This window comes from Sminthopsis crassicaudata, chromosome 6 (genome assembly GCF_048593235.1).
Source record: "Sminthopsis crassicaudata isolate SCR6 chromosome 6, ASM4859323v1, whole genome shotgun sequence".
NCBI classification, from domain to species: Eukaryota; Metazoa; Chordata; class Mammalia; order Dasyuromorphia; family Dasyuridae; genus Sminthopsis; species Sminthopsis crassicaudata.
The window spans coordinates 173,424,935-173,438,679 of NC_133622.1; the positions used below are offsets into that span (position 1 = coordinate 173,424,935).

At 33.1% G+C, this 13,745-nt stretch overlaps 1 protein-coding gene across 7 annotated transcripts in view; it reads right to left on the reverse strand.

Annotated features, from left to right (window-relative positions):
- BLTP1 (bridge-like lipid transfer protein family member 1) overlaps positions 1 to 13,745 on the reverse strand; it is a 232,472-nt gene that overhangs the window by 188,596 nt on the left and 30,131 nt on the right. For all 7 annotated transcript variants that reach the window (XM_074274114.1, XM_074274117.1, XM_074274118.1 and 4 more), the window contains 6 exons: positions 10,114 to 10,300; positions 7,548 to 7,629; positions 6,904 to 7,097; positions 2,557 to 2,636; positions 1,527 to 1,677; positions 418 to 574 (listed from right to left, as the gene is read on the reverse strand). In XM_074274114.1, coding sequence (XP_074130215.1) covers positions 418 to 574; positions 1,527 to 1,677; positions 2,557 to 2,636; positions 6,904 to 7,097; positions 7,548 to 7,629; positions 10,114 to 10,300 — 851 coding nt within the window. The remainder of the gene's footprint in view (positions 1 to 417; positions 575 to 1,526; positions 1,678 to 2,556; positions 2,637 to 6,903; positions 7,098 to 7,547; positions 7,630 to 10,113; positions 10,301 to 13,745) is intronic.

The window sequence follows — 13,745 nt, forward strand, 5'->3', positions numbered from 1 at the left end:
AAATACAGAAATATGCCAACTGGAGAAATAGATGAGAAATCCTTCTTCTAAAGCAGGGGTTCTCAAACTATGGCCCACGGGCCAGATGAGGCCTGCCAGGTTATGGCAAATGCGCTTAGGGGCAGAGACAGAGTGTGAGTTTTTGTTTTTACTATAGTCCGGCCCTCCAACAATCTGAGGGACAGTGAACTGGCCCCCTATTTAAAAAGTTTGAGAACCACTGTTCTAAAGTGTTTTATCTCTTTCAGTCAACTGCCATTTCATAAAATGTACGGAAGAGAAACATGCATTCTCCTATTATGAAATAATTGAAAATGTAAAATAAAAATGATAGGGTTTTTTGTCAAATACTACTGGTAGATTTTACAAAATTTCTTATGTAACATGAACATTACTAAATAACATTCTATTATTTACCCTATTTTTTGTGAATAACAAATCAATTGTGGCATCTGCAATGATATTCATCCGCAGCTCAAAAGCAAGGATTTGCCTTGGTTTCCCTGGCTGGGCAATTTCAGAAATTTTCATTACTTGATAATCAGGTGGGAAAAAAAACTTCCACAAACAATCTCTATAAAATAAAAGAAATAATCAATTATTATTCAAATGAAAAGACATTACACATAGTACAAAAACCTGCCAAATTCCTTAAGTTCTCAAAATGATTCAGAACCCACGAGCCTATTAAACATCCAATAAAAAAGTTCATGTTATTCCCACTGTATCTTACTAATGTTTCCCATTAGTACCAGTGATTCTTTCCTCTAAATGTCTACATTTACACAAATAAAAAATGCTATATATTATAGGTCATAATGTGAGATAAGTCAACTTGAGAAAGACAGATCCGACAGCTTTATTATACTTCCTTATATTATATTTCCAAGTTGCATTATAAAAAATATTAAGTATTTTATATGTGTAAGATTTGTCCAAAGCATACAAAAATCACAGAAAAAGATCTGAGAAGCTAGAATGCAATTTTATGTTCAGCTTCTATGGAATGAATTGTCAATTGTTTATTTGTTAGAAAGCACATAAGAAGACTTATTCCAACTTCTGGTTAATGGAGAAAATCTAAGGAAGGAACTTTTAACACCTTTAAACAAAGTTTAAAAGTTTTTATTTAATGACTCTTAACCTAGGATTGGAAAATAGGAATTCTGGGACTACAAACATCAATGATAGTAATTCAGGATGAAATCATCACTAGGCCTGAATTTCTACATGTACTAAGGGGCTCAAATCAAGAAGCACTTACTAAGCACTTAATCTGTCCCAGGTGCAGGGGATACAAATGCAAGCAAAGGAAAAAATAGTCCTTGTCTTCAAGGACCCTAAATTCTATTAAAGAAGACAATATATACATAAGGGAGATGAAAAGTAGAAGATCCAAATAGATGGAGAGGAGGGACCACCAAAACCTGCATAGATAGGGTATAGATTTTTGCTAATTGAAAAAAATAGAATATCATTCAAACAACTAAACAAATAGACATATTGGTCATATCTGGTTTAAGTACCTCTGTCGGTCAGCCCAAGGTCCATAATTAAAATCTGTTCCTTTACCGCAAACTATATCCAATCCCCAACAGGGAGGCAAGTCTTGCAATTTACTATCCTCACTGCTCATTTCTCCCTCAATTATTTCTTCACTTTCTTCTGGAACCAGACCTATGTTGAAGAATGCAATAAAAATGATATTATTTAGAACAGCCATGAAAGAGCTTCTCCTCTTCCCCCATAACTAAGTACTTAGAAATTGTAAACACAAAAATATTTGGCCTAAATCCTTTATTTTCAATCAAAATGTTAAGAACAAGGACAAAAAGAAGTCTCTTTTTTAAGGAAGTTGATCACTAAACTTATAAGCCTTTTCAAGGTTGAAGGCCAGCAAAAAGCATATTTTTCTAAAATTGCCACCTGGACTATGTTGTACAGCTTCTCCTTCTATGAACCCTCATTTCTATCAAATCACAGTCTCAAAAAGTGCCAGAGCACTTTGTGGTACCAGTCAGAAAGTGGCATTATTTAAAAGAAATTTTTATATTGTCTTTTTAAATCTATTAATGGAAAGATATTTAATCAAAACTCTAGGTGCCAGTCTATAGACATCTAACAAATTCTGTTAAACTGGTTATAAATTTTTGAATTCTAAAAAGAAAAATACTTTTCTTTTAATGTCTACAGAAAATAAATAACAAGATATGTGAAAGCATTAAATAAATCATAGGTAAAATTCTTCCATAATAAGTTAACACAGTGGAAACATGCCCTAGAAGTAGGCAGACCTGCACTCAAAATGTACTTCTAACACATATGAACTCCAAGACTGCACCAATCATTTTAACTCTAAGATTAGGCATGACTCTCTAAGACTGTCCAATCTGAGTTGCACTCTAGTGGCAATAATGATTAATATAATGGTTTAAATTGGAGTTTATCACCAGGAATTCCCTAGAACAATATACCAATGAAAACAGCATCAGATATCCTTCCTCCAAGGCACCCGCTTTCCCAATCTTTTCTCATTTTCCACATATAACAATCTACCTGGTTCATCCATATAGTAGTAAATGTCAACATCATTGGATTGCATCACAACAAAACCTTCTCCCATTAATCGTGGTGGCCTAACAAAGGAGAAGGAAAGGTGTAAAACATGTAAACCTTTGTAAAATGAAAGCATTAATTTTCTGTTAATTTCCAAGTGAAAACAATTCAAAAAGATGATATTTCAATCGCTATAAGATATACTTGAAAACTGATTTATGGGGAAAATATTTCTCTACACTACAATAAATAATTCCACAGCAGTACTACTAATAATATGGTATTGAAAATTTTAATTACAGAGGTCAATTATCATGAAGCATTAGAGAAGTCAATCAGTACAGCCCATTATTCAACTTCTTCAATATCTGAACTGTGTCCTATTTGGTCACCTGAGAGTTTGGAAAATCAGGTCAATCAATTTATGAACCAACACATGGAGGAAGTGAACTAATAACTGGATTTTTCACAAATGTCCTTGTCCCCTACCACTGTCCAGATTTTAGGCAAAGGCTGATACAAGCAGGAGGAGAAAGATTACATTAATTCCACCTAAAAATAACAGAACAACTTAGAACACAGTGAGTTCCAATGTGGAGTTTAAGGAATTATCTAGGGAGGAGCTAGGTGGTGCAGTGGATAGAGCATCAGCCTTGAATTCAGGAAGACCTGAGTTCAAATCTGATCTCAGACACTTAACACTTCCTACCTGTGTGACCCTGGGCAAGTCACTTAACCCCAGCCTCAAATTAAAAAAAAAAAAGAAATTAACTAAAGAAACCACTGTGAAATCACAGAGATATTAGCAACCAATCACCCAACTTATATTTTTAAAAGGTATACAAAGGAGATGGGAGCAAAGAAAGGTAAAAAGGATGACTATAAAAGTGTGACATAATCCTGTTAAGAATAGCATCAAGAGAGCTAAATGCTTAGAACAAACTGAATTAGGAATACAAAGGAAGAGAAAAAAACAAGGTTTGTTTTTGTTTCAACTGTCTTGGGGGACTGGTTGAGGTAAATATAACAATGGTAATTGCTAACACAGGATCAGAGATCTAAAGCTGAAAGAGGCTTCAGAGGTCATGTAGTCCTACATCATTTTACAGATGAGTCAAATGAGAACCAGACTTGTCAAAGGTCCCAAAGATAGTAACAGAATGGGCAAAGCTGCTCAAATTTTATTCTGCTTTTGACAAATGTTGACTTATAACAGACAGAATGTCTTAACCAAGCTAAGTAGAGATAGTAAATGAACATCTATAAATTCAAGGAACCTACATGACCTTATTTGGGGTTTTCTTGGCAAAGCTACTGAAAAGTGGTTTGCTATTTCCTTCTCCAACTCATTTCACAGATGAGGAAACTGAGGCAAACAGGAGTAAGTGACTATATCTGAAGTCAGAATTGAATTCAGGAAAAAAGTATCTTCCAGATTCAAGATCTATTGCTCTATCCACTGCAGTGCCACCTAACTGCCCTGTATTTATATATAGATTTTAGCAGAGAATTTGATAAAAGTATCTCAAGCTATTTGTCTGAAAAAGATGGAGAAAGCCAAAATGAAACTGAACAGAAAATGCTAAAAGTAAAACTATAAACATCATGCAAATTTCCTTTTTTTTTTTTTTTTTTTTTTTTTAAAGTTGAAGACATATGGACTAGATAATAGCACCATTAGCCAAAACTGGAACTAGTGGAATGGCTGAATTTAAAGAGTAATCATTCCCAAAAAGTTATCAAACTCTGCATACCCTTTGATCCAGCAGTGCTACTACGGGGCTTATATCCCAAAGAAATACTAAAAAGAAGGGAAAGGGACCTGCATGTGCCAAAATGTTTGTGGCAGCTCTTTTTGTAGTGGCTAGAAACTGGAACATGAATGGATGTCCATCAATTGGAGAATGGTTGGGTAAATTATGGTATATGAACATTATGGAATATTATTGTTCTGTAAGAAATGACCAGCAGGATGAATACAGAGAGGCTTGGAGAGACTTACATGAACTGGTGCTGAGTGAAATGAGCAGAACCAGGAGATCACTATATACTTCAACAAAGATACTATATGAAGACATATTCTGATTGAAGTGGATATCTTCAACATAAAGATCTAATTCAGTTCCAGCTGATCAATAATGGACAGAATCAGCTACATCCAGAGAAGGAACACTGGGAATTGAGTGTAAACTGTTTGCACTATTGTCTTTCTACCCAGGTTACTTACCTTGGATACCTTCGAAATCCAATTCTTACCATGCAACAAGAAATTTGGTTTTACACACATATATTGTATCTAGAATATACTGTAACACATTTAACATGTATGGGATTGCCTATCATCTAGGGGAGGGAGTAAAAGGAGGGAGGGGAAAATTTGGAAAAGTGAATACAAGGAATAATGTTGTAAAAAAAAAATTACCCATGCATATGTACTGTCAAAAAAAATTATAATTATAAAATTAATTTTAAAAAAGAGTAATCATTGTGATTCCATGTCAACTTGAAACTAACATTTTGAATGACAGAGTTAGTCTCCAACAAGATTCCAACAAACTGTAACAATAGAATGAACTGAAATTAAATTATTACAAAAGTAAATAAATTCTTTTCAGATGAATTTTTAAAACTGGCTAGAAAAAATAGGACAGACTAAATATTTAGAAATTTCTCTGGGGGGCAGCCTGGTGGTGCAGTGGATAGAGCACTAGCCTTGAATTCAGGAGGACCTGAGTTTAAATCTGGTCTCAGACACTTAACACTTCCTAGTTGTGTAACCCTGGGCAAGTCACTTAACCCCAACCTCAAAAAAAAAAAAAAAAAAAAAAAAAAAAAAATTTCTCTGAAAAGGATCTGGGATGATAGTGGACCATATCTTCAATGAGTCAACAAATATGCAGAGATAGAATGAGTAGCCAAGAGAGTTTATACAATCTGGAGCTGGCTGAAGAGGGATACACCCTTATTCAGAGACAAGGGTGTGATTACCTTCTGCACTCCACCTGACCTGATCAGAACTCAGATGCAATGCTGTGTTTTGTTCTAAACACCAAAATACAGTAAAGATTTGAGCAGAAGAAGCAGAACAGTAATGGTCTAAACCTAAAGTCTAAGGCAAATCAGGATGGGATGAAGTAACCCGTATTTAAGCTGTAGAAGAAAAAACTTCAAAAAACACAATAGCTATGCTGAATACTTGGAGGTTAATGACATAAAAGATGGTCTAGGAATATTTATTTGCAACAGGGTAGAATTAAATAAGATAAGTGATACTGAAAAGAGTAAATTAAAGTCTGAAGTCAAGACACAGATGGGGATGGCCCCAGGGCTAACAGATGGCCCTTACTGAAAAATCACTTATCCAGTGTGATATTGACAAGAATCATTTGGGTCACAATTCGTCCTGATCATCACTGAGGGCCCTTCTAACGCTAAAGTTATGCAAACTCCATTAAAAGTGAGAATGCAATTAATCTTTTAGAGAGGTTAAACTGAGTGAAAAGATAAAATCAAGAAGGGTAGGATTACTTCTAACTGCAAGAATTTATATGCTGAACTCTAAAAGGTGATGATTCCAAGAAGCAGAAAGATGAAGTATGGAGGTGGCAAAGAACAGGATGAGCCAAAATGTATTATCTGTGAAAAAGATTCATGTTAATAGAGTATTAGATTTTCACAGCTGCCATGAGACCCTGGAATAGATTTAAGGCCTACTCATTATTAAGCAGGAATTTCACCAATAGAAGATCATCTTTCTGCTGGAAATCCTCAGGTTACTTACTGCCTCTTGATGTATCTTGTTCAGTTTCAGGATAGCGTAGTTAGAAAATTTTTCCTAAAAGTGAATGAAATCTGCCTCTTCTCCTCCCATCACAATTCCTATTTTGTTCTTCTCAGTAAAATAAAGGAATGAAAGTCAACTGAAGCCAGACTACCAGCAGCGATATTTGACATTTGATTCATGTATACTATTAGAAAAACTTCTTCGATACCTAGTGAGGATTGACTTGGCAAGGGAAGCAAGAATGTGCATTTGGATTCTATTACCAGAGTTCTGATGAAATATAATGAGGAGCTACAGAGGACATAGCAAGAAGGGAGAACATGGGGAAAGGTGTTTACATTCTCTTAGACAATAGATAGCTTCAGAATCTCAAGCCAGAGCCCAGGAGCACAGTGGTGCTACTCACAAAAATCCAACAAGGCAGGGCAGTGCTTTTCTAAGCTTTTAAGCCAACACAATGGTCACGTAATTATTGGTCAACAAAAGAAAAACTCCTGGCCTCAGATAGAGAAGTAGTCTATACTAGGGAAAAAATGCAAACAAAATATTATAAAGATTCTTACTCATCATTTTGAAGACCAACATATCGGGGACTGGGCACAAGCATGACTCTAACATTTTCTAGTTTTCCCTTCACGATATGCATAAACTGATCAAGGTGGCTGGATGGTGGCTTTGTAGTGTATGTTAAAAAAGCATCATCAAAATTAATACAGAGAGTCTGTGGTTGGTAATGATTCCCAAATGCCAAACGACCCTAAAGAGAAAGACAAAAAAAAAAAAAAAAAAAAAAAAAACCTAAATGTTAACACTCAAAGACTTATCTGGCATGAAGTACATATATTACTTTCTCAAATTTGTCCAAAACAATCTGCTCTCCCAATCCAAACTACTCAGCAGTTTTTATTATCTACAGAAATTAACCTGGAATATAAAACAAACTTTAATGATTCTGTATTCAAATGATTCTATTTGTCATATGGTGATGCTGGAGTAGTAAATTACAGTTCTTAAATACTTATGAATATCTGACCATTAAGACCTAATAAATTTGTGCTGAAAATAGAGAGCTATTTTAAAATTCACTTTCACACTTCACTACTTGTATGAAATTACTGTAATTTTCTAAGTGAAAACTATGGCTGCAAATATAACAAATAAAAATCCTGTGTTATTAACACATACTTTCTAATGTATTTTTACTTACTGTGCTCACGTTGACCTTTATGACTGGAATAAGAGACCTCCATGAAGATGAGGGATCTTGAGATTCTGTTCTTACTTTAACTCTAAAAGGGAAAAAAGTTAGGTTAAGTTAAAATAAACATCTTTTGAGGAAAAAGGACAGAAACTGCCCAAAGGCATTCTGGTTTCCCATTTAAGTTACAAAGGTATACAAACTGTGAAACTTTTGAAAACCAGCTATGTTTTCATAAACAAGTCTAACTAATAAAAAAAGCTAGAAGAAACAAAATAATGACTCAAGTGAATAGCTAGGCATTTCCATTTTCTTCTCTCTCCTGACCAAAAGCAAAAAAAAAAAAAAAAAAAAAAGAAGAAGAAGAAGAAATATAGTGAAATCACTTAATGGGAATGATTAAAGAGAAAAACTAACATCCCAAAGCACAGCTCTAGTCATTAGCTAGAGCTCACTAAGCCACAGAAATACCTTGTGCTAATAGTTTTAATAGTGAAAATAACATAGGAGAGAAGGAGAAATAAAGTATATGGGACACACATGATACTTTTAAAAACAAAATCCTATGAAGGTAAAATGTCAAATTAAATGCAGAATAAATGTAAACTCTCAGTAATCTAAATAGTGTACAGTAGATGTATAATTTAACAAGTGGTGCTTTTTCAAATAGGAAAAATCTAAATATTAAAACTAAATTAAATATTAATCCTTTAGCATAAGTCCAACTTGTTTCATTTCTATAATCCAAACAAGAGATTCTTTGGAGAGTTTGGTAAATAATTACTATTATTTTCATTACAGTAATCCCCTGTACATAAATTTAAACATATAGGTATTGGTTTTTTATTCTTTTTGTAACATTTATGTGTAAATATATATTATTATTATCTTATTATTTTGACATTTTGACATTGCATATAAGAAGGGTTGAGAGACAAACAGTTCCTATTAAATGAATATAATGATTAATTGAAATACTATATATAAAAAACAAACACCAATAAGTATTATTGATCATTTTCTACCTTGATTTATCTCTGGACAAGTAAAATTCCCTTCATTAGACTGACAGCACTACAATAAGTAGTCAAAAGATATTAACGGTTTCAAAAAGAAGTATTGTAAAGTATTCATAACTGCATTATGGAATGCTCCAAATTCCTAATAATAAGAAAAGTGCAAATCAAAACAACCCTGAGATTTCACCATATGCTGCAAATTTGCAAGGATGACAAAAAAAAAAAAAAAAAAAAAAACAGTAATAGTTAGAAGGTTGTACAAAGACAATGATACTTTGCTGGTACAGCTATGAAATAGGACAACCATTTGGGGATGCCATTTAGAATTCTGCAAGTAAAGTGATTAAACATCTATACCCTTTGAACCAGAGACTCTGTTTTTGGGCTTCTATCTTAAGGAAGCCCTGACTGATAAAAAGAAAGTCTCCATATTCTCAAAATATTTATACCAGCACTTTTTGTGAGAATCTAAAGTAACAAAATTATAAACTTGAATGTAAAGATATGAAAGGACACTCCCAACTCATCCCATTGAGGTGATGGGAGGTTAACATTTTTACTCATCACACACTTCTACACTTTTTCATTTGTGTTGTTTTTTTCCCCTCTCAAAAAAAAAAAAAAAAAAAAAATACTATGTGTTACATGGAATGGCACTCTAGAATAGATGTAGGGAGATACTTGGGATAATTATAGTGATATAAGAAGCAGAAAATATCAATAAAAACATTTTTTAAAGAAAATATAAATAATTAAATTAAGAAAAAATTATAAATTAAGAATAAAAAAGAAAATTTATTATATTAAAAATTATAAATAGTAGTTTACTGAGATAGCTACACTTTTCTATGTGACATATCCACTATAGTAGTATAAGAATTAAATTTGAAAAAACAGAGCCTTAGTTTCTTCATCTATAAAATGAAGGATTTAAATGACATGACCACTAAGAACCTATCCATTCTAAATCCTAAATGTTGATGACAGTACAAGGTACGGCAAAATACATTATCAAAACATTTACCTATAATTTAAGGGTAGAACTGCAGGCCCTAACAAACTCAGGAGTATCAATAATGCTTTATCTTTAAAAATCACATTATGTATTCTTCATTTATCAATCAATCAATCAATAAGTACCTATTTAATGCACATGCATTTAATCAATGCACTGACCATAATCCCAGATAAACTATTATAGAATAGCTTTAAACTTAACAATTGACTGAGACTTCATCTAGAATCACAAAGAATTGGGAGCAGAGATGGAAAGAGAAACGTGGAAATGAGAAAAATTAAAAGGTCAAAACGTAAAGAAAAATCTCATGTTCAGGACAAATTTACAAGGACCACTATTAATTTATAAAACTGTTTTACTTAAGTCAATGTAATATTATATTCAATTTATATTAGTTTCAGACCATATAGTCTAGACGTACTTTAAAACATAAAGTATAAAATTTTAATAGATAGAAACATATTAAATGGAAACTCAATGATATTCTGTGATAAAAGCATTGAAGATTAATAAAAATTTTTTTTAAATTTAAAAACACCTTTCAATGTTGGACCGTGTCCTCTCTCTCCCATTCTCCAGCACTCTTTCACTATCTTTTTTGGATGGAATTATGGTTGGCTCCAAACCAAATAATTCTTGAAGTTGTCCATAAAGATCAGAACGATTGTAGACGTGAAATTCAAAGTCATTAACTGTGATGTACAATCTAGTCTCCGCCTTTGGATCTGTAGAGAGCACAAAAGTGTATTTGAAGTAAACTTTTCAGTCAAGTGCCTTTTTTCACAGTTTACTTATAGTTGGGGTTTACTTATAGCTGGTGTAGTTGGAAAACTGGCCTTAGGTTCAAGAAGCCATCAAAATTCAAATCCCACTTCTGATAAACTGGTTGTAAGAAAACAGACTAGAACATAACCATTTACCCACTCTAGACTCTCTAAGACTATAAATTCTAAAAGTTGTCAATATGCATAGGTAAAATTCAATTAAATTATAGGTCCAATCCAAGAAATGAATAAAAAATGTACATTTACACCCATAACCCATACATAGACATTAACAACCCACATTTCTCCTGTGTGTTAGGATTTACAAAGCATTTCCTTCATAATCCTATATTATCCCATTTAAAGGAAAATGAGAAATTAATTGATGCACAAGAAGCTAAGTGATTTGTCCATTGTCACTAGTATATAGGGGCCAGAGCTGAACTTCAAACCCAGTACTTCTAACTAAGGTCAAGGAAATTCTTCACATTTACAAATAAGATTCTTTAAAAGTCAGCAAGAAAGAAAACAGTTATCATTAAATATTGGCATAACAAAACTATTAAATGTTCATATATTTTCCCTAGTCTGGTTACTGGATGACCTAAAGGTTTATGGATTTGTACTAAAACAAAAATTATGAATCCACATTTATGGGATTTGCAAAATAACAAAAATTAAACAAAAATTGACTTGTTATTTCTCATAATGTGATCTGCATTTCCATCCTAACAGTTGCTTTATATTAGGACTAACTTTTCATTAAAACATACACACACACACAAATACATAAAAAATTTTTTTTGTTATTTTCCATTTCTTTCTTTGTGACAAAAAAAAAATTAAACATATTATACAGTTAATCCCCCACAACATTGCCATGGGAAAAAGATGTTTTATAATCTCTTTACAGGACATTTTACTAGTTTCCCATTATGCAGAATTTCCTTTGGATAATGTCTTCATTTACACTGTGGTAATACATTGTGCATTGTTCTCCTGATTCAGCATTAATTCTTACAAATCTGCCAAATTTCTCCAAAATCCTCATATTACTGTACAGTAATATTCCATTAGGTTCATGTACAACTTTTTTCAACCATTCGATCAAAGAAAACCCACCTAATTTCCATCTCTTGGCTACCACACAAAGACATGGATAATTCAATCACGTTTCTTGCATTATTTCACTATTATATTCAGAAAGTTTAAAGCACTTCATAGATCTATCAACAGTGCATTGGTGTGGTGTGCCTATCTAAGGCTCTCAAGTATTGACTCTCGCTATATTTTTTTGCCAACTTGAATAGAGCAAGGTGAAACCTCATACTTAATTCTGCAAACTCAGAATCATCTCATGTTTTAAAGAAAGGCCCTTTTGCATTTAATCAAATCAATGGCAATAATAAAAAGAGTCAGTTGGCTTCAAGTGTTACCTTGGACACCCATATTGTAAAAAAATTCCTTCACCTTTAGTGTACCAGGTAACTCTCTAAGACTCCTAAGGTACAGATCAAGTTCTGACTTTCTAACTGAAGGTCTTGGTACAAAGGAAATCACAGATTGGGTCTAAAGTGTGTATGTATGTATAGGGAAAATTAATCATTTTGCTATACTAATATCTGTTTCTTTTAAGAAAATGTTTTATCCCAAAGCACACATCAATGTAGATAATTGCATAATACATGTTCCAAACATCACTGCAAAGATAAATCACTCTGCAAGATTTAAGAACTCTGATCAATGTAATTTTCAACTACAAGTCGAGAAGACTGATGATTATTCATACCACTCACCTCCTAACAGAGAAGTAAAGAATTCAGGATGCAGGATGAGATAGAGATTTGAGGGAATGATCTATGTGGGATTTGTTTTGCTTGATATACATATTGCAATAGTTTTATGAGTTGAAGAGCTATACATATTTAGTGCTCTCTGAAATCTAACTGTAAGAAATCAATGACATCCAATGAACATTTCAATTGGAAAGTATTATCCAATGCCCTGTTTGTCAATGTAGTAGACTGAAATAAAAATCCAAGAGCTATTTATTAAGATATACTCCCTTTAAAAGCCTACCAATTTCTGACCAAATAATTCAAAATCTTCTCAAGTTGATATAGAAGCTAAAAGAAATTTTTCATTGGTCTATCATTTTCAGTGCATCTCTTCATGATCCCTTTTGGGGGTTTTCTTGGCAAAGATACTACATTGGTTTGCCATTTCCTTCTCCAGTTCACTTTATAGATGAGGAAATTAAGACAAAGAGATTAAGGGACTTGCCCAGGGTCACCCAGCTAGAAAGTATCTGAAGCAAGATTTGAATTCAGAAAGAGAAGACTGCCTGCACTCTATTCACTATACTATATAGCTGTCCCTATGACAGAAAATGACAAATAGTAAATTCAAAACAGAAATTTCATTTTTAGTCAATATATTGCAAATGACAACCAATGAAAATCAAATAGGGGAAAAAAACTTACAAGTTTTTTTTAGGCACAAGTGACTCAATACCCATAATGGCATTTAAAGTTTTACTTTTTTTTATTATCTCAATTGATTTTCATATTATCATCCTCATTTTATGGACAATTCAGACAGCAATTAAGTACTTTATCCAGACTTACATGGTTACTAAGTGTCAGAGTTTAGATTTGAACTCTGGGGTCCTGGCTCAAAGTCCAGGGGTCTGGGGAGGGAGAACAGAAGTGGGGACAGAAGGAGCAAAATGTCTGGAGATGTGGTTCAGAGGGTACTATTCCAGTGAATTGGCAGGGCAAATGATCAAGATGTTTGAGATGGATAGTGATTTACAGGAGGTAGCACTAGAAGTCTGAGAGATCAGCAAAGACCACATAGGAGGTGGTACTCCTCCAAATCAAAGAACAAAGATGCTCTGAAGTAGTCTTGAATCATTGTAATAGTTGAGAATAGCAAAGCTATTCACAGATGATCATCCTATAACTTTGCTATTACTATGAAACCAATACATTTCACTTTGCTTTTAGTTCATGGAGGACTTTCCAGGTTTTTCTGATAGTATCCTCCTTATTATTTCCCATAGATTAATATTTCTTTGTAATCATATTCAACTATTTATTCAGCCATTCTCCAATTAATGGTCATCCCCTTAATTTCCAATTCTTTGCCTGAGGAAAGAGGTACTATAAATATTTTTATACATATAGGTGCTTTTTCTTTTTTTTCCTCATCTCTTTTGGGATTTATGTCTAGTAGTGATTTTCTTAGATCAAAGAATATGCATTATCATATATCAATTTGTGAATGGCTTTTTAAAAATAAGATTGACTCAGTTTCCTCTACATTTAAGAAATAAGACTTTCTTATCAAACTGTGCATACCCTTTGACCTAGCAGTGTTACTACTGGGCTTATATTCCAAAGAG